Here is a 19,537-nt window from a genome sequence, read left to right as displayed (position 1 = left end):
GGAGTCCTGGAAGTGATGAAATGGCCCTCAAAGAGCCCTGATCTCAACATCATTTAGTGTGTCTAGGATTAGACGGAGACAGAAGGATTTGAGGCAGCCTACATACACAGAAGATCTGCGGTTAGTTCTCCACAATGTTTGGAACAACCTACCTGCCGAGTTCCTTCAAAAATTCTGTGCAAGTGTACGTAGAAGAATTGATGTTATTTTGAAGACAAAGGAGGGTCACATCAAATATAGGTTTGATTTAGATTTCTCTTCTGTTCATTCACTGTTAATTGATAAAAATCAACTATTCTATTTGTGTAAGCAATCTCAGTTTTCTGCATTTTTTCATACCTGCCTAAAACTTTTGCACGGTACTGTAAAAAATTATAAATACAGTAATCCCTCGCTATATCGCGCTTCGACTTTCGTGGCTTCACTATCGCGGATTTTATATGTAAGCATATTTAAATATATATTGTGGATTTTTTTGCTGGTTCTTGGGTTTCAGTGGACAATGGGTCTTAATTTCTGGAACATGCTTCCTCAGTTGGTTTGCCCAGTTGATTTCATACAAGGGACGCTATTGGTAGATGGCCGAGAAGCTACCCAATCAGAGTACGTATTAAATAAAACTCCTCAAGCAGGGGGGCTGTTCGCACACCTAGAGGATACGGACGCTCCTCAAAAAACACTGAAAGACAACCTTCACATTGCTCCCATCCTTGCTGGGCTTACTTGTGGTTGTTTTTTTGCGCGATATGCTTCCCGCATGGTGCTTCGCATACTTAAAAGCCCAAACAGCACCTATTGATTTTTGATCGTTTGCTTTTCTCTCTTGCTCTGACATTCTCTGCTCCTGACGGAGGGTGTAGAGCAGGGGGGCTGTTCGCACCCCTAGAGGATTCGGATGCTCGACTAAAAAAATGCTGAAAGACTACCTTCACATTGCTCCCTTCCTTGCTGGGCTAACTTGCGGCTGCTTTCTCAAGCGATATGCTTCCCGCACAGTGCATTAAATACTTAAAAGCACGAACAGCACTTATCAGTTTTTGATTGTTTGCTTTTCTCTCTCTCTTTCTCTCTGACATTCTTTGCTCCTGACGGTATCCGTCAATAAGGGCGCGCACAAAAAGGCGACCTCAATTGGGCGCGGCGAATAAAAGCGCACATAAATAAAAGCGATCTTCAAAAGGGCGACCTCAATTGAGCGCCGAATAAAGGCGCGCGTAAATAAAGGAGAGCTTCAAAAGGGCGACCTCAATTGAGCGCCGAATAACTGCGCGCATAAATAAAGGAGTGCTTCAAAAGGGTGACGTCAATTGGGCGCAGTGAATAAAGGCAAACGCAACAAAAGTATTACAGAAAATTTATTAGATAAAGGCAATGATTGAACGTATAAAAAGGTGAAAGCAAGAATATTAAAACATCCAATTAATGCATGAACTTCTAACGAACTACTTCTAACGAACTATTTATAAAGCTCTCTATATTTTGTTGTTTTCAAAATTATAGAAAATTGGATTAAGGCAATGACTGAACATATTTCGTTGTTTTCAAAATTGCAGAAAATTAGATTAAGGCAATGACTGAATGTATAAAAAGGTGAAAGCAAGTTACACTTGAAGCTGTAGATTATGTGCAATGCCACGTAGATATTCGAGATGCAGTCTATTAGCATAATCAAGGACAATTAATTTAATTCAATTTAATACTTGGATTATTATTATTTATTTCGCGCTCAATTGAGGTCATCCTTTTGAAGCGCTCCTTTATTTGCGCGCGCATTTATTCGGCGCTCAATTGAGGTCGCCTTTATTTACGTGCGCCTTTATTCGCCGCACCCAATTGAGGTTGCCCTTTTGAAGGTCGCCTTTTTGTGCGCGCCCTTATTGAATAGAACCGCTCCTGACGTGCACTTCTTTGAAGAGGAAGATATGGTTGCATTCTTTTAATTGTGAGAGGGAACTGTCATCTCTGTCTTGTTATGGAGCATGTTTAAACTTTTGAAAAAGAGACAATTGTTTGTTTGCAGTGTTTGAATAAAGTTCCTGTCTCTCTACAACCTCCTGTGTTTCTGTGCAAATCTGTGACCCAAACGTGACAATATAAAAATAACCATATAAACATGTTTTTTACTTCACAGATTTTCACCTTTCGCAGGGGGCTCTGGAACAACCCCCGTGATGGAGGAGGGATCACTGTAAATACAAGTAATTCAGATCAAATACTCCTTCATAGAAAATACTGAAAATCCAAAAAAGATCGTAATGTGTTAAGTGTTCCCAAATTTAATGCACTGTGCTATTGTAGCCTGGCTACAAATCAAAATGAGAAGTTGTATTAGCAGTGTATTACAAGTTATGACAGTAGCCTGTTCATTAAGCAGTAATGCTCAATCAGGTATTGCTCTAAGCAGAGCTTTTAAATAGGATTTAGGATTACTATGACTCAAAGAATGTATGAATAAATAAGTGGTCATTTTATTCTAACAATTTAAGAAGAGGATAATCATGAAACAGATTGACCCAACCAAGCAGGTTCTTGAAGGCCTTTGTATGAAGTATAACAGAAAGTGTAAGTGCTACATGTCACATTAGTCTATACTTAATAATAATAATAAAAAAAAAGGCCTGTTAGCTTCCTTTCCACTATTAGCAAATATATTTAATACAGTTACAAACATATCACAATTAAGCAGGAAAAAATTAATATGCAAACCATTCCAAAATATTTCTAGTTTCATAGCTATTTATAGCCATGTAATAAGTTATAGTTTTAAAAAGTGAAAAAGCTGCAACTCTTCATTTCTCAAACTTTCAAGACCAATATACAGTATGTTTAATATCTCATTACAAAGACTATTTATTTAACCAAGCAGTTCACAGGTATTTGACCTTGGGATACCTAAAATTATTTAATGAAAAAGAAGAACATTTAATATGAGGTATCTATTAAAAAAAAAAAGAAAAAGAAAGAATTACCTGGAACTGGGTCTTGGTAATGATCTTTGAACCAGCGGAACAGTCCATTTACTGTTGGGAAAATTTGTGAGCGATATCTGAAGCCTTCAGGAGTGACTGTTATAAATTCAACCCTGTACCAGAAAAAAATGTAACTTAAAAATTACCAGTTGAAAAACTTTTTAAAATTGTGGATGTTACAGCTCAAATTTACTAAAGATCGCCATATAAGAACTCTGATGTCTACACTGACCTTGGTTTTCCACGAGGCTGGTAACCCAGTATGAATTTCCCAGGGAAATCCTTGCATGCAGATACAAAATATGGAATAAATGTTGGCTTTTCCTTTTTGGTTTTAATCAAGAGTTCCTCCATTTTCTGCAATACAAAATACAATTAATTTATCTTCTCATATAAAAAAATCTCATAAAGTCTCATGAAATTACCCTGTCAAATCAAAACAGTAATGAAAAATAAATACCTTTTTATCACCACCATTACATTCATTAAAATACTTATGGCTAAGAAGATCCCGTGCAAAGGAAGCCATTGGCTGTACATAGCGGGCAGTAATTTCATCAAGATCTTCAAACTCCTATTACAAAAAGAAATATAACACATTAAAGATTTTTAAGTCCCCCCTCCACACATAACATGTTGCTAGAAGAAGCCAACACAAACTAAACATTACAATCTCTTTATGCTTACTATTTTACGCATCTTAAATTCTCATAAAAACGTGTATGTATTTCTGTCTACCTTATTTAACACAATGACACAAATACAACAATCCAAAGAGTAATCTGGAAAACTGGAAGCAAATTTTAAGCGAACATAAAATAATTCATTTCTTTCATGCCAATAGCAATAGCTCACCAAGGATTATTCTGATACTGTAAACTGGATAATTTTATAGTGGATCTTATTAAAATTTTAGAACATTTTTTGAAAGCACTCGTACAGCATTTGGAACTAGTTTAAACAGTATGGATTTTCTGTGTGAATACTGCTGCATTCAAATATCAAGTGATGCATTTTGATTCTTTTAAATACAGTATAGAGAGAAAAAAATGGAATAAAGTAAACCAAAAAAATATTTTCCATTTACTTGTGTGTGCATAGTATTTACTTAAAATGATTTTGCAGCATCATTAATGTCATCTTTTGTATTTACTTTTGTGAAAATTCCAGAATTAAATGACAACTTAATGTATTATGTACTTGCTACAGTGTTTCAGTGAATGACAGATGCCCTTTATTTTTCTGATTTCTTTTTTTTATCCCCACTAGAGATTCAGGATTTCTATCATTTTTAATCGGTAGAGCCAAGAACAAAAAAGTTTCTTTAAATATGAATTTTTCTTCTAAACATTTCTCTGGATTAAATATTGTTTGAAGTATTAATATTTTTTACTTTATTTGAAAAATTTGGAGTTATACCAGGATGCACACGTGTAAATTAAGCTTGAGTATTAACTAGCTTACAATTCAATACTCGATCGGTTAACAACTGTACAGTGTTTAAAAACACATTAATTCTATGTACTGAGTGCCGGCTTCATGTGTAACATGAGAAGTAACACTAGCTACCTTCCGCAACACACTATATACAGTCCAACAACAATGTTGTTTTAAATGTGAATATGATTTATAAAAGATAGGTTACACAAAAGTAGTGAAAATCCTCGGGATGACCAACTGGATTCAGAAAATGAGGAAAAACAAGATTTGGAAAAATGTGGCATTTATCGATTCTGTAAATTTCTTACAGTATTGAATTTCCACTTCCAGGCAAAACATTCAATGTAGAAAAATGTTACCTCTCACCTCATTGTTTATCCACAATGTATGACCCAAGCTGAATGCATTCTCTTTGCCTTCTTCCCGAACATCCACATGTTGATAAATACCATCTGCCACTTTCCATGTAACTGTCAAGTGATTCTCTCCCTTACTGCTTGGCCGAATAATAACATCTCCTTGATCCATTGTTTCCATCATTTTTTCAGCTTGTTTGAAGTTAATATTGTGGAAAGATGGATGAGCAATAACTCTCTTAATATAGGCTGGAACCAAACAGAAATTATGCTGAAATTCTTGTAAATTCAAAACATTTTCAAATTAAAACTGAGGAATGAGAATACCTCACACTTCACAAATGACATTTTTATTCATTTTTAAACAGTACTACAAGGAAAGCCAAAACACAAATACCCAGTGAATAGAGTGCCATTTGCTATTAGATTGGAACTGGAAAAATATAATGTATGTTTCTTCATTTAAGAATTTTGGGATGGTACAGTAGGCAGCAATTACATATCAGTTATAGTACTCCGAGGTGAGATTGCCATCTGTATGATTTTCCAACAGTACATTTTGGTGTCAAAAAATGTTCTGAATTTATTCCCAAAACCTAATACAGTGTATGCTATACCTAAGAGCCTCATTGTAAACATGTCTACAATTGTTTGTTTCATATGACCTGCAATGCATGATATCAACAGTGCTTGTTCCTGGCCTATATTATTGTTTCTGGGATAGTCTAAGAATAAGATATGCAAAAAAGGAGCAATAGGTCTGATGCAGCTCTTTAGTAGGCTAACATAATTTGTAGCTCTATGAAGTAAAATTACAGCATAAAGTTGATACCATATTAGAGCAAATTTACACACAAATATACAAGAACAAGCACCTTTAAAAGGAAAGCAGATCAGAACATTGCCCTGGTTCCCAGTCTAGGGAATTAAGATGCATGGTTACCCCAAAATTCTACAAGATAAATGACCCATCAAGTGCCAGTGGTGCCCGTCCTTCTACTAAGGAAACATGAACCTTTGCATCTTGGGGTCTGTTAACTATAGAGGCAGGGACCAGATTGACCATTTAAGGGCAAAGCTAGAGAGGACTGATAGGAAGCCACCATTCCTTTGCGCAGCACATAAACTCCCAGTGTTTGACTGAACATTTAAGAGAAGGGACATGTGGTGAAGGCCCATTAAGGCTTGGACCTTTAAAAGGAATGTAAAGCCATCAAGGACCATCTACAGTAGAACAGTTCTAGATTGGAGTCCCAGTGACAAAATAAATATGACAGCTTGTGATCTCAAAACCATGGGAAGAATTTTAAAGTAAACTGAGGCTCAACTGCATTGAGCATTTCAGTACTGGTCAAGGCATATTGCTGACATAACAGTACAAATGGCAACTTTGCTAGGGTTCTGTTATGAGACTTATCGTTTAACAAAAAATGAATTGGTTATTAAAATAAAAAAATTTCTATTAGCTTACTTGGAATACAATAACATGACTTAATTTACCAAGCAAAAATATGCATTTTCCAATTTCTGACAAACATTGAAAATGATCATTTATGATTTTTAGTTTGTCCAAATATTTTTTTTTTTTTTAACAAAAACGTCTGTCATTCCTTAATGACTTATATAATATTTTTGCTAAAAACCTTAAATTAAAGCTGAAAATCTATACTCAATAACATAATGGTTTATAATGAATGACATAATGTAGGTTTTATTTCAAATCGATTGTAGTGGTAGGTAGGCAGGTAGATAGGTAGATAGATAGGTAGATAGATATAGACACTTTATTAATCCCAAGGGGAAATTCACAAAAAAGAGCCAAAATTATAAAAATTGTGCCACTGTCCAAATACTTATGATCGTGACTGTACCTTGTATCTGATGTTACCATAGTTACAACACTGACAACAGCCACTCATGACTGGTTTAATGCAGCTACAAACCTTTACTTATACATGCATCTAATGCCTATGCAAGGAATAAATGGGTGCATGTTATTCCCACTCTGAAAGAATAGAACATGAAAACTGAAGGACATACAGTTTTTCAACACCTGATGAAGGCTGCACAGCTAAAATGTTGTTTTGCTGTCGTTCTTTAATATTTTTTACAGCACGGAAATAACCTTTGCCTAATGTTTACTTTTGCAGATGGATGTTAACACTAGTGCCAAAAAAATATCATTAGTCAGTGACAGGTGAATACAGTTTCAAATAGGTAATTCGTGGTTACTTTCTTCAAAAATGCATATTTGTCCCAAATTTGTCTGATGGCATCAAGTGGTGTCTGCTGCTAGTATATATTTATGAGGACAGAAGACGCATAGCCATACTTGCACAAATAAAAAGCTAGACGGAGAGTGGGGCAAGTAAGGTGTGAACAGTTAGTGATTTTGTGGTTCTGGAGAATTTGGTGAGACATATAGTCTATTAAAATGTTGGGCAGCTAAAGTGAATTTTACAACTGCCCTTTCAGTAAAAGATTGTGTTTATCTTATCCCTTAGCTGTGTACTCTACTTTCTTAAAATAAATGCACCATTTTTAAGATCCTGAACTTCTTGAGATTTTTTTTCTAGATAAGCACAAACATGCATTTACAACCACAAAGATGTTTGTGAAAGAAGATCTGTTGCTGTTTTTGCTACAGTAATTACTGCTGCCTCAAGTGTTTATGACTAGAATATGTACTTTAATATTTTCACCAATTTGCACCTATTGATTAGTAATTAACAGGAAATTGTTGAGGATTGTTTTATTAACTTAATATTTATATGATCAGATATTCACTGTGTCTGCATGATTGCCTGATTTATGTCTAATTCTATTAATCTCAGTAAAATTATTTAATTACAGAATGAACAAGACATGTCTACTCCATGTTTACAAAGATGAACTGCAGATAAATATTTAAAAAATGAGTTAAAAGGCACTGGATATCTTGCACCTCTGTATCAAGCAGAATTTAAACTATACAGTTAGTCTGATAACTTTTTGATTAACTTGTGTCATGGTTGCAAGTTTCTGTAACACTAAAGAGTTACACTCACAATCTCTGTTAGAAGACACAACTTATTTTTAAAATGTAAATGGATAGGTATGGGTAGACCAACAGCTAAAGAACTTGTAGGATCACAGCAAGTTGCAGAACAGGACATTAAGCCTGAAAACATAGGTCATTTTTATACTAAAGATTACTGCAGACTAATGAAGTTCTAAAACTAACATTTTTTTTATAATTATTTTTAAGAGCAAACAAAAATAAATGTTTTTAATGGGAAAAAGGTTTCATCAATCATGCTAGCTAGAACAGAAAAATACTCACTTGTTCTCTGCTGCTTCTTTTTTGTCTCCTCATCAAGCTTAAGATCTTCAGCTTCTGCATCAAAGTCGTAATGTGTGTCCTTGGGAAGTTTCCATTCATTGTTTTTGTCCATCAAGTCTGAAGTCCTACAGGTAAGATCCACACTAAATTTCTCAATGTCTATCTTCATTATTCTGCAGTGAACTGTCATCCCAACCTATATATACACAGGCAAGAAAACTAAATTAAACATCTACATTGGCTAAATTTCAATTTAAATTAAATACAATAAGCCAATTTGAAAAAAACATCATATTTCAACTTTCCAGTTTTCCCCAGGCCTTCTTTTCACAAGCAGAGGTATGAATAAAAAGTAGAACAGCTCAGCAAGCCTCGAGATAGGTCAGCATGGTACTACATAAAGATTAAAAACAAAATGAAAAGAAAACTATACTGTAGAAAAACACACAATAGTAAATCACAAAGTAATCTACTATGAAGACACAGACATTCTCAGACTGCTTGAGTATGCCCCTTTACTTAGTTTCCTATTGTGCTGTAGCCAGTAGTTACAAGTCTGTATACGTATCAGACACAAACTTCAACCTCTCATTGTTTTGTCATGGTGTAAGAGTTTTGTATAAAAATTTCTATAACTAGAAGAAAAATCTGGCTGAAACAAACATTCTCCCCCATACCAACATACGAGGGTTGTCTGGGTTCCGCGTGGAATTTATCGTTTGTCGAGTGTCAGCCTGTCAAAACCTGTTCTGCTGTGTAGAGGGATTATTCAAGTGGTTGCATGTTTTTGTTCAGATGTTTTGCTCCCTCTCTTCCTTCAGAATGAACACGAGAAGCAAACGAACTGAGAGTGCGCAGCCGGCGCTAGCAGCGAAGCTCCCGACTCTGTGCGTGCATGACTTTCGAGTGATGGTTTTTTACAACATTTCTGATGGTTTAATCCGCTCGGTGGAACGCACTCTCTTTTTCAACATCGATGGCATTGTTGCGTCAATTCCGCTGATGGAGAGGAAAACTGTGACCTCTGAGTGGCACACCACTCAGTGCCTGCCTGACATTTTTTCTGCGATGGCTAGAGGCTGGTCCAAGAACTTGCGAAGGCACTTTTTGCATCATGACAACGCGCCAGCCCACACGGCTAATGTGATGAAGCATTTCATTGAAGACAGTGGTGTCAACGTTTTGAACCTGCCACCCTACTCGCCTGATCTTGCACCATGTGACTTTTGGCTCTTCCCGAAGGTGACAGAACCCCTGAGAGGCCACAAATTCGAAACTCGAGAGGAACTGATTGCAGCTGTCAAAGAACAGCTGGACAACCTCCCAAAGACAGCCTTTTGCAAGTGTTTTGCGGCGTGGGTCAGAAGAGCCCAAAGTGCATTGATGCTGGCGGTGAATACTTGGAAAAAGTTTAAAAAGGATCAAAGTACATGAGAAAAATAGAAAAAAAAAAATCCTTGGCTACTTATTTTGAGTGATTCCGCGCGGAACCCAGACAATCAAGGCTGCAATTCACAATTATCTTAATCTGTGTAATAAGCATGCATAATGCTAAGCAAAAGAGAGAAAAGACCTGAGGCACACACTTTTCTTTGGTACAGTTACAAGTTGGCATCTCTACAGAAGGAAATACATTTGACATAATTAATATTGAAGGACAAATATTAAAATATTTAGCAGATTTGATAAACACATACTAATAACAAAATTTGGTACAATCTATTCATATCTTTTCCCATAACTAACAAAAATATTAAATATTTAAATTAAAATAAAGCAAATTTTGGGTATTTCTAAAAATGTTATTTGGTATCATTTAATTGACTCTGCTAATTGCATTACATGTATGTAAAAGAATGTACCTTGGTAATGGCTGAATTACATTGATCAAGTGGGTTTCTAACTAAAAATGGTTTATATAGTATTGCACTTGATCTTTTGGTATTCTCCTTAAAATAAATTGATTAAGTCTAATGATGTTGAAAAAAAAAAATCTGTCCATCTTTCCTAACAGAATTTCCTGCACATAGTAGGAAAAGGTGCTACTGGAAGATTGTGTTTCCATCTTTTGAATATTTATTTACATTGTAAACACAAAGTCAATATAGAGATCTGAAAGTACTGAATACCGCATACTATCTATAAATTATACAGGTTAAGGATGGCTGGAATAAATGGTTGTTTTTCACAGCCTCAAAAGACAGTAATTATACTTTGAATAAGCTAACAATGTAGAAGACACTTTGATTGAACCATGAACCACTGGTAAACTGGTAGTGGCAGATGCACAGGACAAAGAATTTTACTTTCTGCTTACATCAGTAGTCTCAAGGCATGAATTTTCACGATCCAGTAGTAAAACTGGAAATTTCCTTAATGACCTTTCTGAATGTGGAAACTGGTGGTGGGAAGCACAGCCGTACATATTTAAACCGTCTCCTGTTTTGTAGGTATTTAGTTTAATTTTCACATCCTCAGCTGCTAGAAGAGTCCATTTCAGATGACTACCTATAAACATCATGTTTGATACTTTTTATCAAGTGCAAAATTTGAATTTTCTTGTAACTGTAACTTATATATTTGAAAGTTTAGGACAGAAAGAAAAATTATCAATCAAACTATGTGCACTACACATTCACTGCAATTAATAGGCTAGTAATTGAGGTAATCTAAAACTAAAAAAATCCTACAGCATTCCACCAGTATACAGTATTTCTGGCAGTGATGAATATGATCGATTCCCCTGATTGCTTACATAGCTGAACAGCCAAGGGATCAATAACAGTAAATAAAGGTAATAATGATTAACAATGTCTGACTCTGCATTCTAAACTACATATTCAGAATTTCACTTGTTTGTCCGACAATAAGCTTTTGGATTGGAGTTCAGTCTAAGTGTATGTGTCAGGTCCAAAACCAAGTTTGCATAAAAATATCTCCATAAACCCCTATCAAAAGCTTTTTTGTGGGTCAACAGATAACAGGGCTCTGCAAGCTCAGATGTTGCAGGGAAATATAATACAACTAATAATGATCAAAAGGTTTGGCAATAGTTGTCTGCTTTCAAAAAAAAAAACAACAAAAAAAAAAAAAAACACTTTTCACCATAATCCTGATACTTTTTCCTCAGTAAAGAATGTGATACTGTTAACTTTCATACATAAAAAAAGATGTGTAAAGCATTACAGAAATTAGCAGTGTTGGTAAAGGCTTATTTAAAGTAGTATCACAGGCCAAAGGCCATTACAGTATACGGAAAAGAACCCCCTCTATTCACCATATCACTCCCGTTTTGCAGCAGCTTCATTGACTTCCAGTTAAGTTCCGTATTCAATTCAAAATTCTTCTGTTAACTTTTAAGGCTATCCACAACCTTGCCCCTCCATATCTGTCTGACCTCCTCCATGTTGCCATACCCTCCCGTAACCTTAGATCCTCTTCCTCCTTCCACTTGACTGTCCCCTTCGCCCGTCTTACCACTATGGGGAGCAGAGCATTCAGTTGCTCTGCTCCCCAGCTCTGGAACTCACTACCATCTGAGCTTAGAAATATTGAATCATTTTCACTTTTCAAATCTAAACTTAAAACTCATTTGTTTAAGACTGCTTTTTCTCTTTCATTACAATTGCTCTGTCTGATTTTAATTTTTGTATTTTAGTTTTGTTCATAATCCGTGTTTTATCTATTGTTCAGTGTTCTTGAGTGTTTAGAAAGGTGCCTACAAATAAAATGTATTATTATTTTTTAGGATATATCTAGCAGAAATGAATTTTAGAAATGACTCCCTCAATATTTTAATGCTTCTGCCAAAACTACGTATAAATTTGCAACTAAAAATAACAATGAGACCTGTGTTACATACAAATGTTTGTGGGTGGAGAGCTCCCAACTTAACTGTGCTGTAATATAGATAGATAATTGCAAAGTATATAAGGTATAAATATTATTTGGAAAATGAAAATGGAAAACTTTAAAATAAGTGTGAAGTGCTTAACTATACAAATTAAAAGACATACAAAATAATGAATAGGATTAGTAACTTGCATAAAAGAGGAAATAAAGTGGACCAAGTTAACCTTTGTCTGCTCAAATCTCACCTTCACTCTCTCTTCTGGGTGTTTCACTGTTTTATCACTAAGAAATTTTGTTGGTATGAATCCAGAAACACCATTGTCAAGGCGAGTACGGACTCCAATGGCCTGACCGGGACATGAGCCACTATCAAAATGATTCCAGACCTGCCAGCAGAAATAATAAACAGACAATGTAACCTCATTTAACAGAACTTCACTATTAAAGACCAGCCTTTAAACATGCAGTGGTTGCTTTAATTACCTCACTGAGTTCTGGAAAATTATCCTGGTGGCAAAAAGGGCACTGCCATAAGCCAGTTTGTTCATTTCGAATAGCTTGGTCATAGCTTTCTCCTTGAGGCCGCCTGTGGGCTATTCCAGTCACAACACTGGTGATTAGTTTGCCTGTGGAGACATAGGGATCCAAGTCAAATCACCTTAAAAAAAAAAAAACAACCTTGTGTGTGATCGTATTGAATTAATCTCTCTAGTGGCAGTAAAGAGTCATCCAACACCCCCAATAATAATAGTGATCAACCTTCCAAAACCCTCCCAAAAGCAAATTGGGCCACAGAATGAACTAAGATACTTGTGTCATTTTAGAAACTATATCCACATATGGATTTGCCACATTTGGGAAAATGTAACCAACACAAAGGTTTGCAACAAGAGGGAATCCACATATTTCTTTACATTTCAGATAATCTCTTACCAATATAGAAGGTTTCAGGTGTTTCCTTTGTTAATAGGTTGAAAACTTCCTCTTTATTTGGGTGTCGGTAAGGAACTCTAAGATCCTTGTACCTGCAGCTTAGCTCAGCACGGATATCATAAAGTGTTATTCCTTTGTTGCCATAGCCCTGTTAAATGTGATAATTAAGCAATGAAAACATTTTTGGCTTCTGAAAGTGAAATACATTTTCAAAACATTTGATGCATTCTATATAATTATTTTGATGCCTTTTTGGTGTTAACACACTGGAAGGATAGCAGTAACAGTAAAATTATAGTAGGTTCACAGCTGGTGTGAGATTCATAAGATTCAAGCACACAAGTAACAATTTTAAATTGTCATGTCCCTCAATAGTTCAGTTACACACAAACAAACCAACTCCTGGGTATAAAAGCATCATAAACAAATAACTCCAAGACTAATTAATAAATTTGTGGCTAAAATTTTGGGCAATCGCTTCCATTCTCCGTCTATCTATATATATATATTTCAGCATGTCTGTCTGTTGGTTGGTACGTTTACATCAGTGTTTTGATTGGCTGAACGAAGCACTGGGAAGCGAGTGACCAATCGGATTAAAAGAAAAGCTGAAGGAAGTCACTCGACTGAAGAAGACAAAAATGCAAAAAGAAATAAGATTTTGGATATTTCAAGTGCTCGAACTACACCTCAAGAATTGCCAAAAACGAAGAAACCAAAAAGAATTTTTACTGAAGAACAAAAAACTGTGGAATAAACAGCGACGTGCAGTACGACAAGGTAGTCGTGCCCGTCAAGGACGGGCTGCAGGCGACTTTTATCAGTGTTGCAGGGTAAAAGTCATTAAGTGCAAAATTATTTGTACCATGATTAAATTTAGTAATAAAATGTTTTTTGTTATTTGTGTTCAAATCTCACAGCAGAGACAAAATGAACGCCAACGAGTTGCAGCTTACAGAAGCAACCGCACAGAAGAACAAACACAATTGGTTCACGAAATTGAGCGTCTGCGATTGCAACAAAAACGTTCTACTGCCACTGAAATTGAAGTTGCTGAAAGACGAGAACATGAACGGCAACGACAACAAGAAAGTCGGTCAAACGCAACTCAAGTTGAAATTGTTGAGAGAAGAGAACAAGAACGTTTACGACAACGAGAGAATCATTTAAATGCAACTGAACGTGAAATTGTCGAAAGAAAAGAGCAAGAGCGACAAAGACTACGAGAAAATAGACTTCATGAAAACGAGGAAGATGCAAATTCAAGTCGTCAACAAGATCGCATTCCAACTCGAGAAAGTCGAGCAAATGCGTCTGAAATTCAAGCTCAACTTCGAAGAAACACTGTATGTTGCCTTATCTCGAGCAACTTCAAGAAAGAAGATCAAGCTCTTAGTTTGAAAAGATTGCCACGAGGATCAAGATGGTCTTTACATCAATAATGTAGTGTACCCAGGGATATCCACTTAAATACTTGAATAAACATAGTTTACGTATTCGTTAAGTATGCATTGATTGTGTTAATGATTCATAATTTTAATTTGATAAAGATAAGTAGTTCATTTTATGGCATGTAACACTTTCATACATGACTTAAACTAGAAACAACTTTCATTATGTTTATTATTGCCTTGGAACTAAGATCCATACAGCTCAGGTGGTAGAGTGCACACTACCCTTGGTCGGTGGTTCGATCCCGGATGCCAGAACAAAGTTAGGACCTAACACCACCTACTGTCTGCCTGGGTTCGAATCCCGATTCGTCGTGTGGCACAAATAACAAAAAACATTTTATTACTAAATTTAATCACGGTACAAATAATTTTGCACTTAATGACTTTTACCCTGCAACACTGATAAAAGTCGCCTGCAGCCCGTCCTTGACGGGCACGACTACCTTGTCTTTATATATAATACAGTACCGTGGCTCTTTGTTGGTCTGTCCAGGATTTTAAATCACCTGTAACCCGCAAACTGTTTGAACGATTGACCTGAAATTTGGTACACATACCCTGTATACTATGTGACATCTACTATCCGCTTTCGGGGTGATGGTTGACCTCCAAGGTTAGTCCACTTTTTATTTTATTGCAGAATCAACTTTCGGCAGAAGCCAGCAGTGCGGCGCATGCGTATGTGCGCCATTCTAATCTCTTCGCAGTCACTTCCCTTATCTCTTTTTTATCTTAAATCATTCTTCAGGCAGGTTGAAGTGCCAGCTTAAGTGAAAATTTAAAGAAAACGTACTAATTGCAACGAAAACGTACTAACTGCAACACAAACACTGCCTTAATCAGTTTTAATGCGAAGAGATGCTGACTAAAGAAGGGAAGGCACCGTTCTCATCCCTACCACCATCGCCGCCGCTTCCCCTACCTTTTTATATTTTAAATCATTCTTGAGGCAGACTGAAGACTTAAGTGCTAGCTTAAGTGAAAAATTAAGGAAATTGTACTAAGTAATTGCAACAGAAACACCAACTTAAATCAGTTTTAATGCGAAAAGATGCCGACAAATGAAAAGAAGTAGGCCGCTAGGGTGGACAAAAGAAGAGCTGCTCAGAAAGCAGCAAGTGCATCAACCTCTGAGCAAACGAATGCTAAATATACAGAGGAAGAGTATGAAAACTATGAATGCTCAAGTCAAGTGTATTCACTGTGAGCCGTTACTGGTAAAACTATAAAATGGGTATATTACTAAGCAGAAGAGTCTATAAAGATACTTTCACCTAGCCATTACTGTTTGAGCCTAAGGTTATATTAAATTTATTAAATTCAGGTTCTCTACTGTTATAACCTCTAAATCTAAGGCTGGGTTTATACTTCACGTGACAACACGTGAGCCTGTGGATGCTACTGCTGCGCAAGTGTTGTACTGTTTATACTTTCGCGCAAACTTTATGTAAATCTGGACGATTCCACCAGGTGGCAGTGGGAGACGACATTACAGTGAGAAAATATTAAACTGAATTGCCTGAAACATCCATTAAAATCCAAGGACACCTTGCCACAATATCTCTGAAAAGGATGAATGTTTAATGATTACATCCATCAATCCAGAATGCACCCATTCCAGCAAGCATTGGGAGAGGGGCCGAAACAATCTTTGGATGGGGCATCAGTTCATTGCAAGGTGAATACAAGCACACACATACTCTAGTGTCATTTTAGCACCACCAAATGCCCACACCTTCATGTCTTCCGAAGGAAACCGGAGCAGACTGTGGAAACCTACCAGGAAAACATGAAAAAACTCCAGGCAGTGAACACCAGGGACACGATTCCCTGCAAGGCAGCAGCACAAATGTTTGCCACCGTGCCACCCCCACATGTGTAATTATTAACAGTATTCATTATTTAAATGAAGTTATCGATTTATCTGTAAAATGTAATATACATACTTCAATGCATTTCATCACGAAAGTGACATTAAGCAAAAATGTAAGGATTCTAAATGTGCAGAGAGCTGAATTATCATAAATTTAATCTGTTCTTTGTGGCAAATTAAACTACTTTAATCATAAAATAGATCTTTTCACTCTGTCCCTAATTTTTTCTCCATGGTTCAAATATGCTGCTGTACATTTTGAAGCTGTTGTGGGGGAAAAAAAAAAAAAAAAAAAAAAAAAAAAAAAAAAAAGATAGCACAGAAGATAGTATTCGAGACCTTTAAAATACATCATGTCATTACATTGGGGAATATGCAATGCTTTAATATAAAAGCACCACGAATGCATTTAAGTCGGTATTTTGATTCACCATATCGAACCACTCAAACATCGAAGCATGCACATCGATTCTGTAGGATCTGCAGAGCGGCTTTCTGTCAAGTTGATAATAAACAGACATTGATGTCACGTTCCAAATTGATCACACTGCGCCCCCAGATTTTTTTCTAGTACTGCAACACGTACACATATGTTAAATTCTGAGGATACACTCAGAGGACACATCAAATGAACGCTAGGGAACGTGAGGCAGCCATGATGCATAGGCATTCTGAGTGTGAAGTATAAACCGACCCTAAGCTGTTCTAAGTTGCCCCTTTAAACCATCAATTCTGCTCTTATCTTCCCATTAACTGCAATCAAGTGACACAAGGATTGCAGTCTACTGCTTAAGGACCAAGCATAAAAAATAAATACCTAGATTACTAAATTTGCTGATACTGTTTATACTGGCTTTAAGCAACTGTAAGTTTAACTAATAACACGTAGCTGGGATACATTGTCTGGATTTATTGTTTAGTTCAGTGAAAAACAAACAGTTTTCATTTTGGTACTATGTAATAATACCCGCACCGACCTGTCTTTCTAGTTCCTCAGCAAAAGCATCCAAATCCAGATCCTTAAGTCTGTCTGGATTTTCCAGGATCTCCTCTAAAGCACCAGCTGGGTTAGCATCCTCTGCTGATTCATCATACTCCAGTGCATCAACTGCCATCTTTCGGGCCCACTCATATGTCTCTGGGTGGACTCTAGAGCCATCGAGCACCTCAATGTATGAATCTGTGCTGCAGGACATAGATAAAAAGCAATATTTAGTGAAAGATAAAACCTTGTTAGGAATTTTGCAGAAGAACACAAAAGAATGTTACTGATCTAACGATTTGAATGATAATATTCACTTTATGCTTAAAGGTACTTCAGTATCATCAAAACTGCAGTTGAGTAAAACATGCTTTCCCCAACACCAAGTAAAATACGTTGGAGTGAGACAAATTAGGCATACATTTACATTCTTAGATAAAGAAAAGGCAACTGTTTAGGAAATTTTTCAGCACTGGTTCCAAGAAAATCACATATTAAATAGAATACTAATTGTTTCAGTATCCCTTTGTAACATTAGTCTATTTCAGCTCTTCAAAATGCACTCAGGTATATTCTAAAATGTCTTAAGAAAACAGGAAAAAAAGGAATTAATAAGATATGGTTTTAATGGATTTTAATGATTTTAATAAGAGCACATTTTAAGGCTTCAGGGAAATAAATGCTATTATGATAATAAAATCTACCTGTCTCCGAGGGAAGCTGTGTCTATCTTTATAAATCCAGCACAGTTGATAAACACTTTTGGTCCCATATGGCACATTGTTACAAGCTGGGTTCTATTTTCCAGGCGGGTGTTGTTTTGTTTCAAAATCTGTAATAAAGAAAGACCGTACATAATACTGCCTCTGCTGAAGACTGCCTAGTTAAAAGATTAATGAAATGGACTTTTTTAAAGCAGGGTCACCATTATAAAATGCTTATGAATAAGCATATCTTCAGATTTATTTCAGAAGTCAACATATTCAATGTCCTCAAGAGTTTGGCATTTGACACCCAAAATGAAACTAAGAAAAAAGGTACAGTGGAACCTTGGGTCACGAACGTCTTGGAACATGTACAAATCAGGTCACGACCAAAAAGTTTGCCAAACTTTTGCATCTGTTCATGACCACACACTCGGGTGACGAACAAGCCAGTTTCTCTTCCGGTTCGTACGCGCCGATGATTTCCGCACATGTTCAGTCTCTCCCTGTGCATTCGCTGTGAACTCTTTGTGCTCGATTTCATTTCCCTTCCAGTTCATATGTGCCGGTGATTTACGCATGTGTTCAGTCTCTTCCTGTACCTGTATAGTACATTGTTCTCGGTCAGACGTGCATCGCGCAGAGGGACTTTACCTCAAAACTGTAATCTCCTCACCACCCAGTTCCTCCTTACTTCTTTGATGCCAGAACTCGATTCATGCATGGTAAGTTTTCTTGGTTGTTTATGGTTAGTTTTGTATAAATTACGGATTTGTTCAAATGTTCCTTTTTCTTTTCCCCTGTGCTTAAAACTCATTAAAAAAAGTGTTTACAGTGATCGGTTTGTATTAGTGTGAACTCCTGCAATGTTACGTTCTTGGTTGTTTATGGTTGGTTTTTAAATAAAGTTCGGATTTGTTCAAATGTTCCTTTTTTTTCCCCCAAAGTGCTTAAAACTCATTAAAAAAAAAAAAGTGTTTACAGCGATCGGTTCGTAAGGCTATTAGCATGAACTCTTGCAATGTTAGTTTTCTCTGTTCAAGGTTTTCTCAGTGTTATTCAATGTTTTTACATTTAGTTTACTATTACACTGTGCATTCTATGGTATAATTAACTATTTTTGTGCTTAAAAATCTTTAAAAAAAATATATTTTCATTCTGCTTGTATGGTCCGGAACGGATTAATTGTATTTATATACAGTCCTATGGGGGGAAATTGCTTTGGGTCATGACCAAATCGGGTTGCGACCATAGTTTTGGAACGAATTACGGTCGTGACCCTAGGTTCCACTGTATAGAATTTTATATACAGTAAATGGTCAAAGCCTGGCACATTTTAAAAGTTGGGCCTGTTAAGAGGCAGTTCATAAAATATTTGACAATATTTCTTTACTTTGCTTCATCACAATACACACAATCACAAATTCAATGAAAGATTTCAATTAAGTTAGCACAAGAAATTAGTACATTAAACATTTTTGTTTGCTGTTGAAAAACATGCAAAGAAGATAAGATGGACAGGGGAGGTTGCTGAATCCTATATCAGTCTCTATAAGTAACAAACCTTCAGATTTAAAAACTAAAAGGAATACAAATCAAACACTAAACTAACATTCACTTTAGAAGAAACAAAACACACAAATCATAAGGTA

General features: G+C 36.1%; 1 protein-coding gene across 1 annotated transcript in view; it reads right to left on the bottom strand.

Annotated features, from left to right (window-relative positions):
* The window catches only part of supt6h (SPT6 homolog, histone chaperone and transcription elongation factor), a 99,234-nt gene that overhangs the window by 17,493 nt on the left and 62,204 nt on the right, over nt 1–19,537 (bottom strand). The window contains exons 24-33 of the mRNA XM_051930547.1: nt 17,886–18,013; nt 17,177–17,384; nt 12,873–13,020; nt 12,423–12,565; nt 12,185–12,325; nt 8,088–8,283; nt 4,776–5,014; nt 3,430–3,543; nt 3,202–3,326; nt 2,970–3,082 (exon numbers count right to left, since the gene is read on the bottom strand). Of these exons, the coding sequence (XP_051786507.1) occupies nt 2,970–3,082; nt 3,202–3,326; nt 3,430–3,543; nt 4,776–5,014; nt 8,088–8,283; nt 12,185–12,325; nt 12,423–12,565; nt 12,873–13,020; nt 17,177–17,384; nt 17,886–18,013 (1,555 nt within the window). The remainder of the gene's footprint in view (nt 1–2,969; nt 3,083–3,201; nt 3,327–3,429; nt 3,544–4,775; nt 5,015–8,087; nt 8,284–12,184; nt 12,326–12,422; nt 12,566–12,872; nt 13,021–17,176; nt 17,385–17,885; nt 18,014–19,537) is intronic.

Source organism: Erpetoichthys calabaricus, chromosome 8, assembly GCF_900747795.2.
Source record: "Erpetoichthys calabaricus chromosome 8, fErpCal1.3, whole genome shotgun sequence".
In the NCBI taxonomy this organism is placed as follows: domain Eukaryota; kingdom Metazoa; phylum Chordata; class Cladistia; order Polypteriformes; family Polypteridae; genus Erpetoichthys; species Erpetoichthys calabaricus.
Note: the sequence above shows the minus strand (reverse complement) of the source record. Positions and strands in the feature narration are given on the sequence as shown.